The sequence below is a fragment of the Eleginops maclovinus genome, chromosome 18 (assembly GCF_036324505.1).
Source record: "Eleginops maclovinus isolate JMC-PN-2008 ecotype Puerto Natales chromosome 18, JC_Emac_rtc_rv5, whole genome shotgun sequence".
NCBI lineage: Eukaryota > Metazoa > Chordata > Actinopteri > Perciformes > Eleginopidae > Eleginops > Eleginops maclovinus.
This window is the reverse complement of record NC_086366.1, coordinates 17,855,405-17,875,901: the sequence shown is the minus strand read 5'-3', so window position 1 is coordinate 17,875,901 and position 20,497 is coordinate 17,855,405. Positions and strand designations below refer to the sequence as shown.

The window sequence follows — 20,497 nt, the reverse complement described above, 5'->3', positions numbered from 1 at the left end:
ATACACCCACTGAAGTCTTTGTCCATTAGGACTTTGGCAGGAACAGCACAGCACATCCCACACGATTAAGAAGAAACATGAATATTTGCTTTAAGGACTATCACAGTGATACACACTTTTGTCACAGTATGTTTTTTTATGTTCAGAAACATGCAAGTCTTCCAGAAGTTGTGTAGTTTCAAGACGATCTTAGTTTGATGTTCAGTGGTCCATGGCATGGCTAATGGCATGGCTAAAGTGAACTATCTAAACGCACAGAGAGTCCTGTACCTCGCTGAGGTTATCAGAGCCTCTCAGTCTGACAGGAGAAGACTCTCCCTCCACCTTGTTGTGGAAACAGCTCCTTATGTCCGTTAGCGCTGCTAGCACTAGATGCTAACAACAACATTCCCCGTTACTGGGGCGCTCTCTCTCGCTCGCGCACTTGCACAAAATGCTCTAGAGCCAAACACACACACACACACACACACACACGCGGAGATTAGCTTGAATGACACAGAGATACAGAGGTATTCGTACTGTTGTGTCGTATTATTTTCGATGGCTTTATTGTATGACAGATGAACAGATCGCCACTGAGCTTTCAACTACATACACGGCCACACAGAAAATGTGTGTACGGCTCCTAATGCGTACTGACCACTACACCCCTGAATAGTATTCACTGCTCAATATCCTTTTCTGACCATCATTTTTATAATGTTAAAATAAATACATTTTTTCAGAAGCTATGCAAAGATTTCTGTTTATTTTAAATCTATATACAACCTCAGAATTGTAGGTAATTTAAAAATACATTTTGAAAAAGAACCATTCAGGGACCAGGTTAAAAAAAATCTGAACAGTACCCAGCCTTATTTATAGTTCTGTCACCTCTCAGCAGTGGGTGGACCTGACCTTGGTTTGAGGTTATGGTTGCATTTTTCCTTTACTGCAGTCGGTGTTTGTTTTTTGTGATTTTTGTGAGCATACTTCTGATTTGTTTTGGTCATTGCACTTCATTGTAGATTGTAAACCAAGCATTCCAATCCTAATTCAAGTTATATTGACGAACTATTAATACAAGTTGGACAGCAAACAGTGTTGAGAATTGTTCAGGACTTTTCATTGCTTTATTTAAAACATTCGTTTGAAAAGGAATCAAATCAAATGTTTAACAGGGTAACTAGTAATCTATAACTATTACATTAGAAAAGTAATCTTCCCAACACTGTTCAGAATGAAGGTGTCTTTAAAAGTACATTTGTTTTATTTGAATTGTCCTTGAGGTTAGGAGTATGTTAGATTGACACATGTATGTGAGTGTTGGAAAACATAGTAACTGATTTCAGATGTCCGATAGATTTATCTTCAAATTGTGTGTTCGTTGACAAACATCAAACATCAGGCCCACAACACTGAACGCATTTCATTATGTGTTGTATGTTCCTTACCCTATGCTAGGACATTTTGAGGGGAGGAAACACCCCCCATGCCAAATGAGGTATCCTGCAATGTGTAAGGAGAGATGTGATAGCTTATACAGTCTCAACATCACGTTTAAATTCAGCTTGGGTTTTATATGAGCTCACCATTAGGTTGTGCCACATATATAATTAGAACAGTTGTATTAACTAGAGCTGCCCCCCATTAGTAGACTAATTGTTAGTCGGCGAAAAAAATAAGTGTAAAAAAAAAGCTTGTTCCGACAGACATTAAGAATCTTTACCGGAGCTTCTGCTGTTTGTACCGCTGACAGGAGGACCGCTCCATCCGTGGTGTGCTTTGACTCATGCGCTTTCTACGTGTACAATTTAATTTATATTTTAACAGTAAATTATTAGTTTTATTTTATGTTTCATATGAAGCACAACGTACCATGCTGTTATAATAATGCTCTTTATCAGCCTTTGAAACTGAAACCATTTTAAGAGAAAAAAAAAGTGATTATGATTCATTTTTTTTAATAAATCATAATATATCATATACATGAGACGATTAGTCGACTAATCGCCTGAATTGACGACTATTATTCATGAGAAAAAACTTTATTTGAGGGCAGCCATAGTATTAACCAGCTTTGAAGTATTTATTTCACCTTTGCTACAACCTAGTCTGTTTAAGCTGGATTTACAGATATATTGTTACCATCTTTACATACGAACTGAAAATCCTATTTTTAAGTTTCATTGATGATAATGAAACTTAAAAATCCATGAGGAGGTTTAAACAAAAGTATTTAAATGTGTTGCTCAAGTAAGAATCATGTTGCTATGCTTAGGCAGATGGACAAATGCAAGCAAAAGCTATCAGTGTTTTATGTGAATGTAATCTTTGTATCAGGAACTTTTTTCATCAGACATTCAACCCTTTGTTGTCTTGCCCGATTTATGATTTGGGTGCATGTAGGCAAATCATGTACTGTAGTTCATATAAATGCAAATGATATACAGTAATTCAGTCGCTGTGCCTCTGACGCATCTAGTTTCTCAAAGTGGTCCTTTAAGTAGCAAACAAACTAATCTTGTATTTTGGTTGCAGATGTATGGTTGTGTCATTGTATGTTATAATGCATCTAATCTTTGTCATGTGTCAAAGGTGCGCATGGCGTTGAAGAAAGCAGAGAAGGAGCTGGAGTCACGGAGTAGCTGGTCCCCTCCAGAGTCTCTGCAGAAGTGGCTGCAGCTCACCCATGAGGTGGAAGTGCAGTACTACAACATCAAGAAGCAAAATGCTGAAAGGCAGCTCCTGGTGGCCAAAGAAGGGGTAAGCATGTACAAACCTGAAGGGGAAAGCCATACGGTTTTAGTCATAATATCGCTTTAATGATTCTCTAATGATGATAAATCTATGAATTCTACTCCAAAGCTGCTATTCACCATGACCCTCAAATGTGGGACTATCTGTGTGTGGATGACGTCAGTAAGGCAGAGATGAATGTTTGATCATTTGTTTTCTCAGGCAGAGAAGATAAAGAAGAAGAGGAACACACTCTTTGGGACTTTCCACGTGGCTCACAGCTCCTCTCTGGATGATGTGGACCACAAAATACTGGCTGCCAAGTAAGTCACAGAATGTCATGGTGGAATACTTTTCCTACACTTTTACAAAATAACAGAGGAGGGTAAAAACCATTCCTTTGTATTTGACTCTTTGCTCTGGGCAGTATTTTGACCATCAGAGAATTGCAGGTTGTGTTCTATAATGAACATACACATTGTGTAGGAGTAGCCAAAAGGCAGCAAGCACCACGTGTGGCTCAGCACAGTAAATGATGCTCTTTGGATAGCTTTTTTTGTAATTCTGGTTCTCTAAAGTATACAATTGATTAACATGTAACTTTTTTGTTTCCGTTTTGGATATGTTGTCTCCTAATAAAGTCATAATAATCCTCTGAACTTGTTTCTCCTCTCCTTTTTTCTCCTAATCTTTCATAGACAAGCCCTGGGTGAGGTGACGGCTGCTCTGCGTGAGAGGCTTCACCGTTGGCAGCAGATCGAGATCCTGACAGGCTTCACCATCGTCAACAACCCCGGCCTTCCCTCTCTGGCCTCATCCCTCAACCTTGATGGCAGCAGCCTCTCGAGCGGCAGAGCTACACCCCAGCACTTCATCATGTCTGAAGACATGGACGACATGGATGAGGATTTCGTGCCTGGAACTCTGCAATGTAAGAGTTCCTCCGAATCTCTGGGCCAGTCTATGGGGAGTAGCAAACGAACCCCTAAACATTCCAAGGGCCTGATGGGAAAATCCAAAAATCAGCCCACATGAGAATTCAGACCTTTTTTTATTCCATAACACAAACTGAAATTGTGTTTGTGGCCTTCCTGGTGATGGAGATAGTGAGCGTCATATGTCTACGATCGAATGAGTGTTGTTTTACAGTTGTGTAAGATGTACCTTGTAAATCCACATCATTGTCTTGGTCTTTTTTCACACAATTCCATTTGAATGCTTTTGTGTTTGTTCTCATTTTTGGATAAAAGTGTTAACTTGACTTTTAGTCGACAATGGAGACTGAACTTACTCCTGTGACTTTCCTCTGGAAATTGAAATGTTAAGAAAAATATACTTCTTAATGAGAACACCTTTTTGTGCTGAAGTATTTGTAGTGGTTGTGTCTTAATGTCTGCTACAAACCTTTTAATATTAGATTCAAGTCAAATGGGTAAAACCAAAGGAAGTGTATTAAATGCAGTAAGAGCCTAACTTAATTTCTTATTAAGGTTAAATATGAGACATAAAAATACACAAAAGCTGCCCTTCATTTTATACTAAATCCTTATGAACAAAAACTCGTTATTTACAGTTTCCACAGCTTTATCATTAAGAACACTGCAACTTGATGTCTTTCCACCTTGTTATGAGCACAATATTTATGTCCAACTTGACTCTAGAATGGGTTTGACTAACTACAGTCGAAACTTGTTCTGCAGAGTCCTTTTTTCCGACCGCAATAGTGAGTAAATCTTTTTATCAACATTAACTGCACTCCCTGTCTCACACCCCCTCTCTTCCTCCACTACTTCTCTTGGCATTTGGCTTCCACTGCTGTCTCATTGGGTTAACTACAGATGGCCCCCGACTGTTGGAACGACGAGCCAGCGACCTGTGGTCTGTCGGTTCAGACTGTCGGCACATGAGGAAAATTCCTGGTTGGCCATTTATTCATGCCCGAGTTCAACCCTCAGTTTGACACCCTTGCCTCTTCCCCTGACTCAAAATCCCACAGAGCCTTTACATTTATTTATTTATTGGACAATAAGCTGAATTAGAAACGACTCCATGCTGCGTTCATCTTACCTTTCCTTAGTTGCTTGCTTGCCACATTTACCCCTCCTCTAAATATTGTGTTCCCAGTGCACTCCTGCTCTCTTCCCACTGTAATTTGTCACTTACATTTATTGTAAATGGGCAAAATGTTACCGAATGATTTTGAGTTTATTCATTTAAACAAGCAGTTGAAGTTTGTTTGTTTTCATCTTTTTAAAAAAAATTTCCTTGTGAGATTAAACAGCGATGTTTTGATTTTATATTGTTAAATGACGTTAGAGCATTAATCATATTACAAGCTTTATATCAGTTTTAAATCAGGAGAAATGTATCCCACCACCTGAGTATCTTTCCACTAATCTCCCAGTCTCCCTGTGTCCGTCAGCCTTTATCTACCAAGTGGTTGTTGATAATGCTGTTGTTTTGTGCCCACAGCTCCCAGTATGATGTCTCTACGCCAACGCCACATTGACCCCCAGCTGGCCATGGGCTCCCAGAGGTTGGTAGATAGTTGCCATTTGGCTGGGCAGCAGGGAGAGGGAGCCCTGTATGCATCCAGGTCTAGGGCCGCGTTCTCAAACTCACGCAGCCAATCGTTCGGGCAGCTCGATAGTCTCCCTCTGCCTCCTCTGTCCTCGGCTGTGTCTCACCCTTCCATCATCTGTGCCTCCAACCTCAATCTTCATCATCCCCAGTCCTCTTTGTCCTCGTCTTCCTACTGCTTACCCAGCTCTGTGGCCGGCATTTCAGCGCATCATTCCTCCCATATGTATCATGGTTCTTTCCAGCCCATGGACCCCATTCCTGATTTCACTTTCTCAGATGTCTCCAAAGCAGAGCGCAGCGAAAGCTTCGGGTATCCATCTCTTTTCCAGTTCTTTAACACATCGCATGTGTGTTGATGTGTTTTTTTTTAATACATTTACTCTTGTCTTGCTTTTTTTTCCCCGTCATGAAGCATCTCAAAATCTACGCGTTGACTCTTTTTAACCTCTCAGTGTTCTTGTTCTCTGTCTGCACAACTAAAAAGTGTGGAGTTCTAGTGTCCAGGCTGTGCCCAGCGTGTGTCCGTGGCTTTGCAGGCATAGTTTAGAGAAACCCCAGCATGCCAGTCTTCACCTTCTTCTTTTACTCTACCTTTTTTCCCATTTCCTTTAACTTGTGTTTTGTCTCCCCCACAGGGACCTAAATCGCTCAGACTCTGACTCCTCCCTGTCTCTCTCCCAAGTTGGTGATCGGCTATCTGCCTACAGCTCCAAAGGCCACCTTATCAAGCCCGTCTCTCTCATGCACGGCCTATCTGGTCGTGCAGATGACACCATCTCTCTGCATGCTTACACCCCCAACGGAGGGAACCGCATTCATGAGGTCAGTCCTGGAGAGCTTGTCCATGACAGCCCCATACTCATGAAGAAGATGTACGGCATAGAGCAGAGTCCCAGCCTGGGAGAGATCCAAAGTATGTCAGAGTCTTCCCGCTCCCTCAGCCCCAACTCTACTGAACCTGACACTCCGTCACCTACTGGGGGGCAACCAGGGGCAGCTGGGGTAAAGGCCAACACTCGCATCCCGCAGCTGTCCTCCAAGAAGAGCCCGCTGGAGGAGGACAGCGGCTCTACTGGAGAAGACACAGATTCCACTGCCAGCCGCAAGAAACACACCTTCAAGATCTTCAAGAAACAGAGGAAATAAGGGCTACATGAACTACAGGGCTATCAAGGCTGTGTGACTGTATTCCTCTGCTCTGTTTTTCAGAAAAGTTTTATGGGTTCATTAATGTTGAAAAGAGGGCACAATTTGTTGCCGTTGCATCTTTTGGTAGGTACGACACCTACTCTAAGAAACTGTGGGAGCAACCAGCTGTTCAGTTTTATCAGCTTTTTTGGTCAATGTTCAATATGTGGGGAAAGGGTAAGTTTGTATATTGGAATGTAAAGTATTATTTATTCTGCAGGAAGTTGCACCAGTCCCAAAGGAAAATGTTTTGTCACCAGTTGTTTTTTCTTTCTTGTTCCTAAATCTTTAACATTTTGCATGTCTTCACTTGTGTTTGAATGGTAGGCTACTTGAATGCTCTTAGTGTTTGCTCGGTTATGTTGTTAACCTGCTTAGACAACACTTGATGTTTCTTTTATTATTACCTAACCACCTAGCCTACATATTCAAAGTGAATGTGCACTCCTTTGTTTCACTCAGTGCTTCGTTTGTTACCAAAGGTTACAAAGTAGTCAATGAAAGCTCAGAGTGGTCCAACAGTGATGGATATCATTTTGGGAACAGAAATTTCAGCTATTGGTTTGATTTAGAAACAAAATAGAAAATAATAATAAAGTTGTTTACAATAAAGTAAATCTCCCTTTAACAAGTTACAAAAGGATCATCAAATTCTAGCGTTAGATCTTTTGCTTTACTTTTAGTATTTAGGTGTCGAGTGCATGAGAGAGTGAGAGAGAAATGCTTTGCTTTAAATGTCTAGCTTTTAAACCTTGCCAACAAGTTTAACCACTGATTAATATTTGGAATATCACGTTTCCTCAGAGTAGTTAGTGATCAACGTTTGTAGTTCCTGCATCGATTACCAAAAACATGATGACCTATGGACTGCGTGTTATTGAACTTTTATTTATCTTTGTATGGAATTTAAACGTTACATCTGAGAAAAGTGTACATTATATAACGAGACAGACAACATATATATCAAAGATTTTTAACACAAAAAACAAAAGCACATTTTTACTGAACTATTTGATAGTCATCTTTTGTGTTTTGAGATTTGGTGCGAGTTTACCTTTCATTTTGGTTCCCACTATCCTCTGTCCTATTGATTTTGTTTTAATAACTATTTAGCTGAGAATGAAAACTTCTCAGCAGTCTGTCGGTTGAAGATGGGTGCTGGTAAGGGCTATAGTTACCAGGCAAATGAATTTGCTCTGTGGTCGATTTAAATGTTCAAGTTCTAACTACTTTATAATTCACCTTTTATGGAAGATTTAGCTTAAGTCATGTCAAAGTGCCAAATCTATCCAAACTGTCAGAATTGTATATGTAGTGTGTTTGGCCCTGTGAGCCCCCTTTACAAAGAACACATGCTTTATATTAACAGTCTGTAATGTATCTCCTGAGCTTCAATGCTGAATGTCCGAGGGTAATGTTCCTGTAACAGTATCATCAGTACAACATGTTTACATTTGTTACTACTCTCAGATTATCGCAGCAAAAAAACTTTGTGCCAGTTTTAATATTGACCGCTTCATATGAGCACAGAACTATGCATCAGTAGTTGTAGGTGATTGCTAAAGTAGTAAGGACGCCAGTACACTTAGGGTGTTCCTGACCAATGAACAACCAAAAAGTGCTGCAGACGACACCGTGGGCCTACACAGCCCCAACATGTAACAGGTGGTCAAAATGTATAAGAATTGTTTGCTTTATTTTAGAAACCAGCTAAAAAAAAAAAACATTTCCTACTGGTACTTTTTTTAAAGTGTCATTTGTACCTCTTTTGCACGACAGAGCTGTTAATGTTTTCTGCCATCTGAATGTGTGCGTGTGTCCGTCTGCTCCCAGTATAATGCACTGTAACGTTGATGCATGTCAACTGCTGTAACAAACCTATATTGGGTTAAAAGAGTTATTCAGCTTATGCTCGTTACTCTCCGGCCTACTTCTTCTTTCTCTTCATTTTGAGCTTCTATTTATGAATTCACACAGTATATTTGTACAGAGAAAATGATAATTTTGCATCTTCTGTGATGGTCTAGACTTTTACGGCACTCCTGCATGATAGCAATAAACTATTTTGAATGAAAAATGAGTTGATTTAGTTTGGACATTACACCAGAGTCTGCACAACACACCTCAGATCTGTAGAAATCAACAAAGGTTCTTTATTTATAATTTTTCAAAGATGGCAGTGTACTTAACAAGGTTGCCCTGAAACTTAATTGTAATGTACATGTAAATGCTGATTGAGTATAACAGGTGAATTGCTTTAGTTTCCCTGTGGTTGTATGTTAAGTATTCATATGCAACCCTATAACAAAGCTCCACCCAAACTGCACTGTGTATATAGCCACGAGGGTGGGGCTATGTGCTGTTAAATATTTACCTATGCTTCAATATAAGTAAGGTGGAGCAGGATGAATGCCGGATCTTAAGGCTCCTTGTTTTTTTCACAGCTTGAAACTTTTTGAGAAATTGAGATTAATGAAAACACTTTCTCAGCCATGGATTTCAAAATACTATACAAATACGTCTGTCAGTTTTGCCTCGTGCAGGTAGGAGCTGGTTTTAACTTCATTATCTGTGGTACACTTGTTATATTTTATTCAAACAGATTTCAATGTTAATTCCCCCTGCCTCATACAGATCGTCTGGGGTTTAGACGAGGTGAAACTTCTGAATCCTCCAGCAGAGCCTCTGTCAGATCATCTTTTGAAAATACTTTACTCTTGTGATACTCCTGCCACAGTACAGCTGGACTGTATTGTATATTTTGAAACTGGCATTACTTCCACACTCCTGCTGAAAAAATGGAGCTGCGTCCCCGGTGACCCTGAGATAAAGACCCTGGTGCTGAACTTTCCTGATTGGTTGGTGTATCAGCCTGATGGGATTATCCCAGACTCCCAGTGTGTATTGAGTTGCATCCTTCTGGCGTCAGTCAGATACAGTGGATTTGATGAAAGGTCTGTCGCTGCTCAGAATTTGGCAACTTTGCAGCCTAAAGCTTTCTTTAGTCGACCTATAAAACAGCATCAACTGTGCATCTCCTGGAGTACACAAATGCTGCGATTAACTCCACGGTCTTCAAAGAAACAATGCCCCTTGGAGCAAGGTAAGGTTAGAAGACTTGCTTCAAACTATGTGGACAAAAGCACCTAAAATATTCAGACACTATTTAACAACAGGGAACACACTCTTCAGATATACAAATGAATGATTTTAGTGTTTGTAGGAAATGTTACGGGGAGATTCATTCGGGTAGATCATTGTATTACAGGTTTTTACAAGAACATACTTCTCATACCATCTGTCTGAATATACCTGTTCGTCCTTCTTTTCTGAAACAATCAGTTTTAGTGCCTTTCTCTTTAAGATTTCAAAACCCCGAATCTGACCCATAGTGCACAAAAAGCTGACTGGGTGGACTTATTTGACAGTGTTTAGGCTCCTAAAATACTCAAATGTCTATGCAAAAGTCAGTTTTACATACAGTATGTCCACTTTACTGTCATGCTCTACCGGTCTTGAAAGGATGGTGGTGTTTTTATATTATGGGTGTAGAATACAAAACTCCTCTTTAAAATCCCAATCAAACCACTTTATTTTATTCAGAAACAGTGCATTTCCTGCCTTCAATGTATGCTTCAACTGGAGAAAGCTTTGGTATCACGAAGACACTGGACTCTTACAGCAGTGAGTTTCTGGAGTACTTGCGTGTTAAAGCCATCTCTCTTCCATGGTAAGACATCAACAGTCACACCAAATATAGCTTCATTTCTGTTAGTGCAGATATTATTTAGGGATGGTTACCTTAATGTACTTTGTCTTTTTGTCAGGTGTATGTTTTCCATCTGGGTATTTGTGACCAGACAGTGCCAGGACAGATTGTGTGGTGTGTTTTATCACATAGACTCCCATCAAAACTATGTTACACCAACACTGTTTCTCAAAGAGTCAGGTATGATTTGGATTTTTCTGCTACCTCTCTGATATTTTCCATGTAATAACTATATTATTATCTGGACGTAAATGACTAATTTCCTCATGTGTACAGGCCAGCTACACGTCCAGATGGATGGAGAGTCAGGGGATTCCTCCGCATTTGTTTCTCAATTCAAGGTGCCTTTGAATGAGTGGTGCCAAATCAGTCTGATGTTGCACGACAGAACGGTGCGTAGTCTCCTGTTGACAAAGGATTGTCCTTAGACTCCTTAAAGTGTTTATATAATTGTAGCAATGACAAGATGTGTTTGGATCTCAGGTTACTCTATCCATGGTGTGCATGGATAAAGAGCAGAGGACAGTTTATTCACAAGAACATGTGTAAGTGTACTTCTGATATTACAAATGGATTCAATTACATGAGTCAATTATACCAAAAATGAAAATGCACTTCAATGTTACTGTCAACATGTTCACGTTATGTCTTGACAGGTTGGGTCATGCTCTTGTGCTGGATGACACAGAGGGATATTTTGTGATTGGTGGAGGGAAATACATAAGAGGTGTAGAGGGGTATTTTGGGCCAGTGGTTTACTACCGCAACAGAATACCAGCTTACAGCATGGTAATATAATGCACCTGCCCACAGCTATTTTCCATTTCGACATTTAACTACATTTGTCACTGATTTTTTTTTTATCTTCTCTAGTCTGAAGTTGTTATTCCAGATGTTATCAGGGCCTTGAACCTGACAGGATTGCTGCAGACCTGTGAAAGATTTCGTCTCGAGATGGATGTTAAAATCAGTGGCTATTCTTTCAGGGCTGAACAGGCGACAGAGTCTGGTAGTAGGCTTATATATCCACTAGATGGTGCTAAAGTGACTGTATCTGAAATATTCTCTGCAGTGCTACTGAATGTACAAATTAACTATCCATGATTTCTTTTTCAGACACCTGTTTTGATGCTTTCCATGAGTGGATGGGAAAGGACAGATTACCATCGTACTCACAGTGTGACCTGTGGGAGGCAGTTGTCCCTCATAGAAGACAGGCTGCAAAACTGGCCAAGTTTCTTGCTGTCAAACATGGTAAAAGATAAACTAGACTATAATTGATTAACATCTCCCTGAATATTCTAAGAACTTTTTCGTTTGTAAAGGTGGAACAATTACACCTGTATAATTGTTATTGGTACAGTAGAGTAGAGTATTTTTGTGACCTAATGAATCCTGTCAAACCTCGAGCCCACTTTTTTTATCCTGATATCTGAGCAGCTAAACACATAGAAAACATTTGTATGTGTGTTCAGATGCTTTACATTTACAAATATTCCTGCGTGCAATAAATGACTTGCAGATTCATCTTTTCATATTCATACCTAAAATACTTGCTGCATTTACAACACGGAAATAGATTACGTATTGCTTTTTGATGATAAACACTGTACACTCAGAGCTTAGGGATTGCATCAACTTTAAGATCTCCACGTACATCTTAAAGGCGATCCAAACAAAGTGTCGCTGAAAATGTTTAATGAATGACACATTTGTCTAATAAGAGGCTGAGTTGTATTCTTAACGTTTTTCCCTGATGATATCCATGTGTTATTTAACATGTAACACTGAAATCAGTTCAATTGCTGACTTGCAGGAGAAAGAGCCAGCCTGGCAGCTTTGGGCAGAGCACTGTACTCCTTATCACTTCATAAGCTGAGCAGAGCGAGCAGCAGTGGAGTGGTCAGCAGAATATTACCACTGCTGCTGCAAGCTGGCTGCCTAGCTGATAACCGAGCTCTGCACATGTCCTCTGTGCTCTACAGCGCTGGCCTGGGAGTGAAGGAACAGCCCAATAAGGTGTGTGCTACTGGGTCAGTTATAGTGGAGTATTCTGCCTGTGATGAACATTTCTGCTATATTATTTCACGCCTTGCATTTGTTATAGGCATGGCTCCTGGCCCTGATGGCAGCCCAGAAGGATGATCGATTAGCTCTTCTGCATCTTGGGCACATGCACCATCAGGGTCTCCATGGCCTCCCCACAGACCCAGACTTGGCCTATGCATACTATGCAAACATTGCTAAACAGACAACTTTAGACCGTCACAATCACACACCAGAGCAGGTAATATGTGTACACGTATGTGAGATGGTTTGCATGCACACAATTTCAATTTTAAAACCATACATTCATCTTTTTCAGACTAACACTACTTGTAATGAGGACATTATAATAACATTTGAGTTGATTTTCTCTCCTTAAGGTGGCTATAGTTTATAGATTTCCATCAATTGATTTACTTTTGTTACTATTTTCAATATCAAGATAGAAAGCCGTATGGTATTTTTGGTAATATTACAATGCTCAAAAGGGCTTCATTTTTTACTCAATGAACCAAGATGCATTTCTGCCCTTTTTTCAAGTGTTTCAGGTAGGGAGGATACCAAAGGAACAAATTGTTTGGCTTTTGGCTTTCACATTTGTCTTTCCTTTTTTGTCTATTTTTTCAGACATATGTTGAGGCTGTTTACTTAAACAATGAGGAGAAGTTGAGTCTCCAGACCAATAAACATCATCATATCTTCCAATGGCTGAAACTGCAGGCACGCAGGGGAGCAGCTGAAGCAGAGGTATTTGTTTCGGCATCTTGTGTTTTAAGTATCACCTAAACAAGAGAACAGAAAATTTGGATAAAAACAAGTGGCAAAAAAAATGAATACAATCATGTTATAAGATTGATCAACTTTACGTTTTTTTAAGGGTACACATTTCAGAGTCAAATAATGGCTACAGACACTTGAACAAGGAAAAGATTTATTTTATTATAATTCAGCGACTGTTTTTTCAGCAAGCAGTTGCCCGCATGCTGTTCTGGGGTCAACAGGGTGTGACTCCAGACATCCAGACTGCTGTGAGACACTATGAACGAGGAGCTGTACAGTGGGAGGACCCTGTGTCAATGTATGACTATGGCATAGTCCTAATGCATGTGAGAACTACAGCTCGGTACAATAAGAAATAAAACAGTCCACTGAAAGAGCACTCCTTCCTTCCATTTTATCATTTAGTATGAGCCTTTATTGATCAAAACTACTATGTGTCTCTGCAGGGGCATGGAGTTACAAAGGACATTCCAAAAGCTCTCACTTTCCTGAAGAAAGCTATGGAAAAGGTTATTTGATTAAATGTGAATTATTATTAACATACTGTATTACTCATTTCTTTAGGGGTTTCCACTCCATATATTGGTTGTTTCAATACTTCATCCCACAGGATTTTGTTCCTGCAATCAACGCCCTGGCCTGGTACTATGAGAAATTTAAACAGGACTACAAGCAGGCGGTGAAGCTGTGGGAGCAGGCGGATGTGCTCGGGTGTCCGGAAGCTGCTCTGAATCTCGGTGTCATGCACTCACAGGGTCTGTATCCAGGAAAAGCTGCTGACCAGGTTAGCTCAAGTAGGAATGCTTGTTGTTATTGTCTACTACTGTGTTTACAGCCGTGTATTTAGTTCTCATACTCTATCAACAAGTAGATTCTTTTTTTTTTTGACAGTTTATTGCCTATAAGTACTATCTGAGGTCTGCAGAGAGAGGACACATCCGGGGAGCAGTTCTACTCGCTAGCTACTGGACCACTGGGATACCTGGCCACGTCAACAGACGTCCATCAGATGCTGTTTTGTAAGCGACTTACTTTTTTATTTAATTCATTTCCCATTTCTATTTTTTTTCATTATGCCGAGACTGATGTGTCATTTTAACTAACTGCAGGTGGGTAAAGTGGGCCGCTGAGAACAATGGGTACCTGGGCAGCATCTTACGGAGGGCCTTGGATTCATATCTCAAGAGTGACATGTAATCTGTTTCTCTATTCACACTTGCCTTGATCCTGATCACTTCAAAGCAGTTGGAGAAAAATTTATATGCCAAGTTTTCAACAGGTTCAGCTCGCTGTTATATTACATGATGGCTGCTGAGTCTGGGTACCCTCCTGCACAATTCAATGCAGCATATATTTGTGATCAGAATATGGTGAGATATCTCTATTAGCTGTAGTATCATGGTATGATTTATTCATTTTTTAAAATTTAAATACATTTATTTTTTTTGCTTCTCCATAGTTAAGTTTTCTGGATCCTTCTTTTGCATCAAACTGTATGTGGCGTTATTACAACCTTACAATCCAAAGTCAAAGTCCTGACCCTTATGGTAACTTACATTTATTTTTTTCCATTTTTGTAAAACATAACTTCTTTAAACCCTTTTAAAAAAACTGTAGTTCTGCTTCCCCTCCAGCCTTTATTCGGATGGGTGACCTGTTGTATGAGGGGCAGAAAGACCTGTTTTCAGCAGCAGAGATGTACACAAAGGCAGCACTAAGGGATGAACCACAGGTCTGTGTCATGATCCTTGTTTTGTGTCTGTTTCCTGTTTTATTTTGAAATGTTTTCCCCACTTGTGTCATGTTTAGTTTCACTTCCTTTCTGCGTTTTCGCTCCTATGCCTGATGTCATTGTGTTCACCTGTTGCCCCTGTGTTTCCTCTCCCCCTTCCAGCTGTGTCTTGTCTTGTGATTACCCTTGTGTATTTAGTCTCTGTTTCCCTTTTGTCTGTTGTTCGGTTGTTGTCATTTCCCACCTGATCTTGTCCATGATACCTGCCTGTTCCTGTCGCCCTTCATGTGTCAAGCCAAGTGTTCTCCATGTCCTGTGTTCCCCTTGCTTAGTGTTTTCGTTTACAGCTTTTTGAATAAAGCTCACCTTTTGTTTGGACCCCGACCTGCCTCCCCTTGATTTACTGCACTTGGGTCCTGTTCCCCCAACCCTGACAATCTGCTTCTTTTAAATAGATTTTCTTGCTGTTTATATTTTTCAATATTTTTATTTTCAATATATTTTTTGTATTCATTATTGAGAGTGCACATGTGTGTTTGTGAAAGCCATACTGTTGTTCCACAGGGATTGTACAACCTTGGCCTTCTCACTGAGCAGGGTTACAGGCTGCCGCTGTCAGTAATGAACCAACTTGGCCTTTCAGAGCTCTACATGGCAGACAACAGTTTGCTGCTAAGCACTTTGTTTAAAAGGTGTGTTTAAACAGTGTGTAGATACAGAACATTGGTTATGTCCTGTAAGTTCAGAGCAGTACACTTTTTTCTTTTCCAAAAGTATATATCTGTTCTATATTTCTTCCAAAAGATGCAGAGACTCAGAAGATACAGATTCATACTTGCCTTGCAGCCTCGCCCTCTTCAAAGTGCATCTTCAATCTTTCCAAAAAGACCACAGCACTGCTATCACTGTAAGTTTGATATTCTTAAGCTTAATAATAACTAGTAAAGGTTAACCAGTAAATATTTTAAAGTAAAAGTACAGAAGTATAATGAGCAAAGCATTAAATACCAAAAGTAATTTTCCATATGTTTTCTATATATGAAAGTACTTTGCTATACATAGTATATATTATAGTAACAATAACAATAATAATAATAATAATAATAATAATAACTGGCACAAGTAAAGTGGCATTATTGTGATATTGTGAACATTTTGTTGACATTTTGTTCATATTATGTCCCACAGTTCTCCACTACTGTTGCCGCAGTTGCAGCTCCAACGATATTCTTAATCATCCTTGGTATGCTCCAGCGACATCGCCCTTCTCCCCACTAGAGCCACAATTCATAATATGATGGTCTGCACAACAAATTAAGAATTAAACAGCAAACTCAACACAATTTTGTTAGTTGACATACGTTTACTATGGAATCATTGTAAAGAACAAATGTGAATGTTATTAAAATATATATTGTTTTTACCATTTGTCTGGCACCTTTTAGGGTTTGTAAGTGTTCTACTGTTAAATAAAAGCATAATACATGTAATGCTCCAAAAAAGGAATCTCTCTTTGATTATTCACAATTTGCATATAACACAACTGCTGCTCACCAAGTATGGAAAAGAAGTATTCCAGATAATTCCAAGCAACTTATTTTCTATGAACCAAAGTCAAGCAAATAATTACATACTCTTCTCGTGAGATCAAATCCATTCAACCCTCAACATCTCATCAACACCAGCAGAGAAGTTTAATTGCTTTGCTTCTGCTTGTTGGAATGATAATGAATTTGTTGGGACTAATGATGGAGCGAGACAAATACATAATTGTGTACTTGTGTAAAAATGTGGTATGTAGTTTAGTATGCATGTCTATCCTGAACATATTTTTGTTCCTGACTACCAGCAATCATTTCCTAGATATGCTCCACCTGGCATAACATGAATGTCACCATTTAGTTTTTTTTATGTGTATATTTGGAGGGTCGTAGCAACTAGAGGGCAGTTTACATAAAATAAAATAAAATACATACACAAAGTGAGTTTTGTGATATTGTGGCTATTGAAATAAGTAATTATTTAAAAAAATTGGTAGAGATCTTACTGTAACTGTACAGTACATACTTGAGTTTTTCACTTAAGTGGCCCTTAAACTCTGCCATTGTTGTCAGTATTTTAGGACTAGTGTAAGAGAACATTAATGGTTTAGTATTCTCCTACATATACAGTCTATGGTATTTTCCTTGACATTATAAAAGACGTTATGTTTGGAAAACAATTTTATAAACTTTTACTGATTAAACGTTATTGTTATCAACATTTTTGATGAGAGGCTAGGCGATGGGTTGACGGGAAATAACGCATGACGTCAGTATGTTTACACTGCGCATGACGTGCCCAATTAAAAGAGCTCTAGGTAGGTGCTAACGTTTCTTTAAGCTTTGCTTCAACTATCCTTTGACAAGTGTGGAGGCTTTTCAAGGGGAAAAGCACGTCGAGCTAGCGTCATTAATGATTTGATTGATAACAGCTGGGCTGGTTGTATCGTGTCGCTACTGACATCGAAGTTTAGTCTACTAAGGACATTCTGTGTGGTACAGTTCGTAATATGGCATGGATATCCTTTATTTAGTAGTATTGCTTTTTTTTCTTCTTTAAAAAAACAATAGACTACTAAGGATATGAAACACAACCACAGTAGGCCTACAGGTTAGTTAAATTTGTCTATGGATGTGAACCTTTTTGTTTAGTCCAGTTTAATACTCGACTTTTGCTCGTTCTTCGAAATACGTTACGTGAAATTGTCATTGTTCATTGTTCCCTATCGACTAGCATTGAAGTGTATTAGGCAGAAAATACTACCACTAGACCACAGGAGAACTCAACCACAATGTGACTCCGTTTCTTCTGTTCCACCTTTTTAGCTTCTGAAGAAAACGTTATTACAATAAATGCTAAAGAACATGGAAAACAAAGTTTCCTATAGGCCTACGACTTCCAGGCTATGCGGGTTGAGTAGTAAAAAATGTGTCATTGTGTTGAAGTTTTCCTTCAAACTTATTAAAATAAGTAATGTTGTTGCATAATGAACTGTGCCTAATTTCAAACAGTTTGTTGGAATTCAGTTTAATAATTCACTTTGCATCACTATCAATCATTTTTCTTATTCTCTTGGCATTTCTCCTGCCAATTTTGCTAGCTTGTTTTCACATTCATTTTTTTTTTAGCATCTATTAGACAAGTATGAAATAGTTTCTATCTGATGATCAACCCAATTTATTGTCTACAGCCACCTATCGTATAATGGATATTGCAAATTCTGAATCGAAACAACACAGAAAAACAAGCCAAAACACCTAGCCAGGTACAATAGTTAGCCAACAAAAGGCAAAACCAATTAATGTTGCCAACGGTATTTAGGATTATTTCATACTGCATTTATTTAAAGTGATATATGGAGATTTAAAACGGCGATTAAGCGTTAAGGGACTGGTCCCTATTGATAGAGGTCACATTATAAGGTGCCTAATGTCACTATTTTGACATGGATTAAATCGGGCTTGGATGAACAGACTATAATTAGCACTATTGGTGTTGCAATTGTGGCACATGGTGTTTTCTATTTTAAGGAAAGGATCAGTGCATTTAAAGGTGATGTTGGGATGTGACTAATGTACCTTTTGGACAGCAGGGTGTATAGTCAGCAGGGAGAGTGTCCTTCAGTGGTAGACGCAGGTTCAAGTCCCTGTGTCAGCACATTTTTTTTGTGGAAGTTGCTAAATTCTTAAACCTCCAGGGTATCGAGCTGACTTCTCCTCGGCTCTGACCTTCCTGTTGTCAAGTACAGAAACGTAGAGGGTTGCTTAAATAATGTCAACACCTCATTAATATGGACTTAGCTGATTTTCAAAGGTGGTTAAATTACATTGCAAACACAGCTTAAGAGGTTGGTGAAATGATGCTTCCTATCAGTTAGCATAATGTATCGGCATGAACAAGGCCAGAGATATTTGAAAGTAGCAAAAACCTGCAGACGATACATTGCAAGTTATTCAGTTTTTTGAAGACATACAGCTCCGGAAAAATTAAGAGACCCCTCCAAGTTGTACTTAAATCTTTATCTCTACATGTATGGCAGCCATTCCAGTGTCTGTTGAATATCAACACTGAGGAAAATTGTCAGTTGTTTAAAGAATACAATAATATTAATTAAAAAAATCACTTAACTCAAAGACGTATCGATAAATAGTAAAAAAAGAGAAAATGATCATGCTGAAGTGGTCTCTTAGTTTTTTTCCAGGGCTGTATGTACAGTAATAGTTGCAGACACTGTTTCTAAATGTCTGAACCGAGATACTTTAGCTGAAACAGTTGCAAGTTTATCGGCCCCCTTGTTCTAGCTTTAGACTTTTGCCGTCTTTGTTTTGTTTGAATAATTTAAGTCGGTGTTGTTTGACATCTATCCAACTTTCATCTATTGAATTATTCCATGATTCTTTTGTTTTCCTGCATCTTATTGGAAACTTCAAGTGTCTTTCCTGTCTCCAATAAGATCCTACATGTGTTGTGTTGTAAGTGCACAGCAGGCCTGGCTGGTGTTTTGGAACTCAAAAGCTGAATTGCAAACATATGAATAGAAAAGGAAACGGCAGCATTGAGGGAATGTGAAATCAAATTGGTTAAACTGCACATTTTACTCTGTGAACAATGACTTAGAAAGAATGCAGCTCCTGACAAACTACGTTATCAAAGCAATCGGTCTCTCTCTTCCGTTTCTTCTCTTTCCCATCCATTGGTTGTACTGTCCTTCTCTCTTTTTTTTTAGTTTTCCCCTCATTTTCCCTCCCTCTGTCTGTGCAGATGGGCTATTTGGCCGATGAAACGGAAGAGAGCTGTGCCAGTTGTGAGCGCACAGCGGAGGCAAAGAAAAGAAACTCAGTCAGGCAGCAGTGGGAGCGGGACTCGTTCGGGGCAAATATACAGCACAAACGCAACACGGAGGTGCAGAAACAGAACAGGTATGTGCGTGTGTGTTTGGGGAACGGTGATGTAGCAGTGGAGAGTTGCAGAATAATTACGTATGTTCTTTCTGAGAGTTATTATTTATCTTAATATGTTTCAAAGGTTAGTTTGTTTTATTTAGTTAAATGATTCAATATATGTGTTCAATATTATGCTCTCAACTGCTGTATAAAGTGTAATATTGAGCAAAACCTAACAATTATTATTTAAAAACATTATACACATCAGACGGTGAGTCCTCATTTCAGTGTTTATGGCAGTTGTTCATGGGTTGATCAAATCTGATGGTTGTGCCCTAGCTTTAGCAAAACAAACAATTAACACTAGCTGAAAGGCACCAACGTGTCAACACAGCTGGTGAAGTGTGAACAGCCGTTAACTGAGCTGCATATTCTTTGAAAGGCTATTTTTTAACCTTTCCCAGGGGTAACTACTGTACAGTAATTGTCTGCAGGACTTTGATTGGATCTGTAGTTAAGGAAACAATTGCCAACAAACACAAAAACAGAATTTACATTCTGTGTACAAAGTGAGATATGCACTTTACGGGTTGTAATAAAATGTAATGTTCAATATCTATGTATTTATTGTTCAATGGTGGCAGTTTGTTTCAAGACTGTAGACTTTGTGGATGAGTTGCAATACATGGTGATCAAAGAAAGTTCCAATTGTTTGAATATTTTATTTATTTTGTATTTGATGCAAATGTATAATGT

At 39.1% G+C, this 20,497-nt stretch overlaps 2 protein-coding genes and 1 long non-coding RNA gene across 5 annotated transcripts in view; all 3 read left to right on the top strand.

The window, feature by feature from the left end:
- The window catches only part of stim1a (stromal interaction molecule 1a), a 28,126-nt gene extending 19,560 nt beyond the window's left edge, over window positions 1-8,566 (top strand). For 2 of the 3 annotated variants that reach the window (XM_063906330.1, XM_063906329.1), the window contains 5 exons: window positions 2,578-2,745; window positions 2,941-3,041; window positions 3,417-3,649; window positions 5,191-5,611; window positions 5,937-8,566. In XM_063906330.1, coding sequence (XP_063762400.1) covers window positions 2,578-2,745; window positions 2,941-3,041; window positions 3,417-3,649; window positions 5,191-5,611; window positions 5,937-6,447 — 1,434 coding nt within the window. In that variant the 3' untranslated portion in view covers window positions 6,448-8,566. The remainder of the gene's footprint in view (window positions 1-2,577; window positions 2,746-2,940; window positions 3,042-3,416; window positions 3,650-5,190; window positions 5,612-5,936) is intronic. The other variant, XM_063906331.1, reaches the window with a different exon arrangement.
- Window positions 8,567-8,679: 113 nt separating this feature from the next.
- On the top strand, window positions 8,680-16,329 carry si:dkey-24p1.6 (protein sel-1 homolog 3). Its single transcript, XM_063906328.1, has 23 exons — window positions 8,680-9,032; window positions 9,124-9,592; window positions 10,093-10,219; window positions 10,317-10,438; window positions 10,535-10,650; window positions 10,742-10,803; window positions 10,915-11,047; window positions 11,132-11,267; window positions 11,375-11,512; window positions 12,075-12,277; window positions 12,366-12,545; window positions 12,932-13,051; window positions 13,270-13,410; window positions 13,531-13,593; window positions 13,695-13,868; window positions 13,976-14,103; window positions 14,194-14,277; window positions 14,364-14,454; window positions 14,544-14,631; window positions 14,719-14,816; window positions 15,381-15,508; window positions 15,621-15,723; window positions 16,005-16,329. Exons 1-23 carry the CDS (start codon window positions 8,982-8,984, stop codon window positions 16,092-16,094), a joined length of 3,045 nt encoding a protein of 1,014 aa, XP_063762398.1. The 5' UTR covers window positions 8,680-8,981; the 3' UTR covers window positions 16,095-16,329.
- A 907-nt stretch (window positions 16,330-17,236) lies between these two features.
- The window catches only part of LOC134880786 (uncharacterized), a 34,349-nt gene continuing 31,088 nt past the window's right edge, over window positions 17,237-20,497 (top strand). The window contains exons 1-2 of the long non-coding RNA XR_010167968.1: window positions 17,237-17,468; window positions 19,620-19,777. This is a non-coding gene — a long non-coding RNA (uncharacterized LOC134880786). The remainder of the gene's footprint in view (window positions 17,469-19,619; window positions 19,778-20,497) is intronic.

Excerpts from the sequence above, each read along its gene's own strand:
- si:dkey-24p1.6 (XM_063906328.1), top strand. The coding sequence starts at position 8,982 with ATGGATTTCAAAATACTATACAAATACGTCTGTCAGTTTTGCCTCGTG. Across the intron at positions 10,439-10,534 it reads ACTGTTTCTCAAAGAGTCAG|GCCAGCTACACGTCCAGATG; the intron begins GTATGATTTGGA and ends TCATGTGTACAG. Across the intron at positions 14,104-14,193 it reads CGTCCATCAGATGCTGTTTT|GTGGGTAAAGTGGGCCGCTG; the intron begins GTAAGCGACTTA and ends AACTAACTGCAG.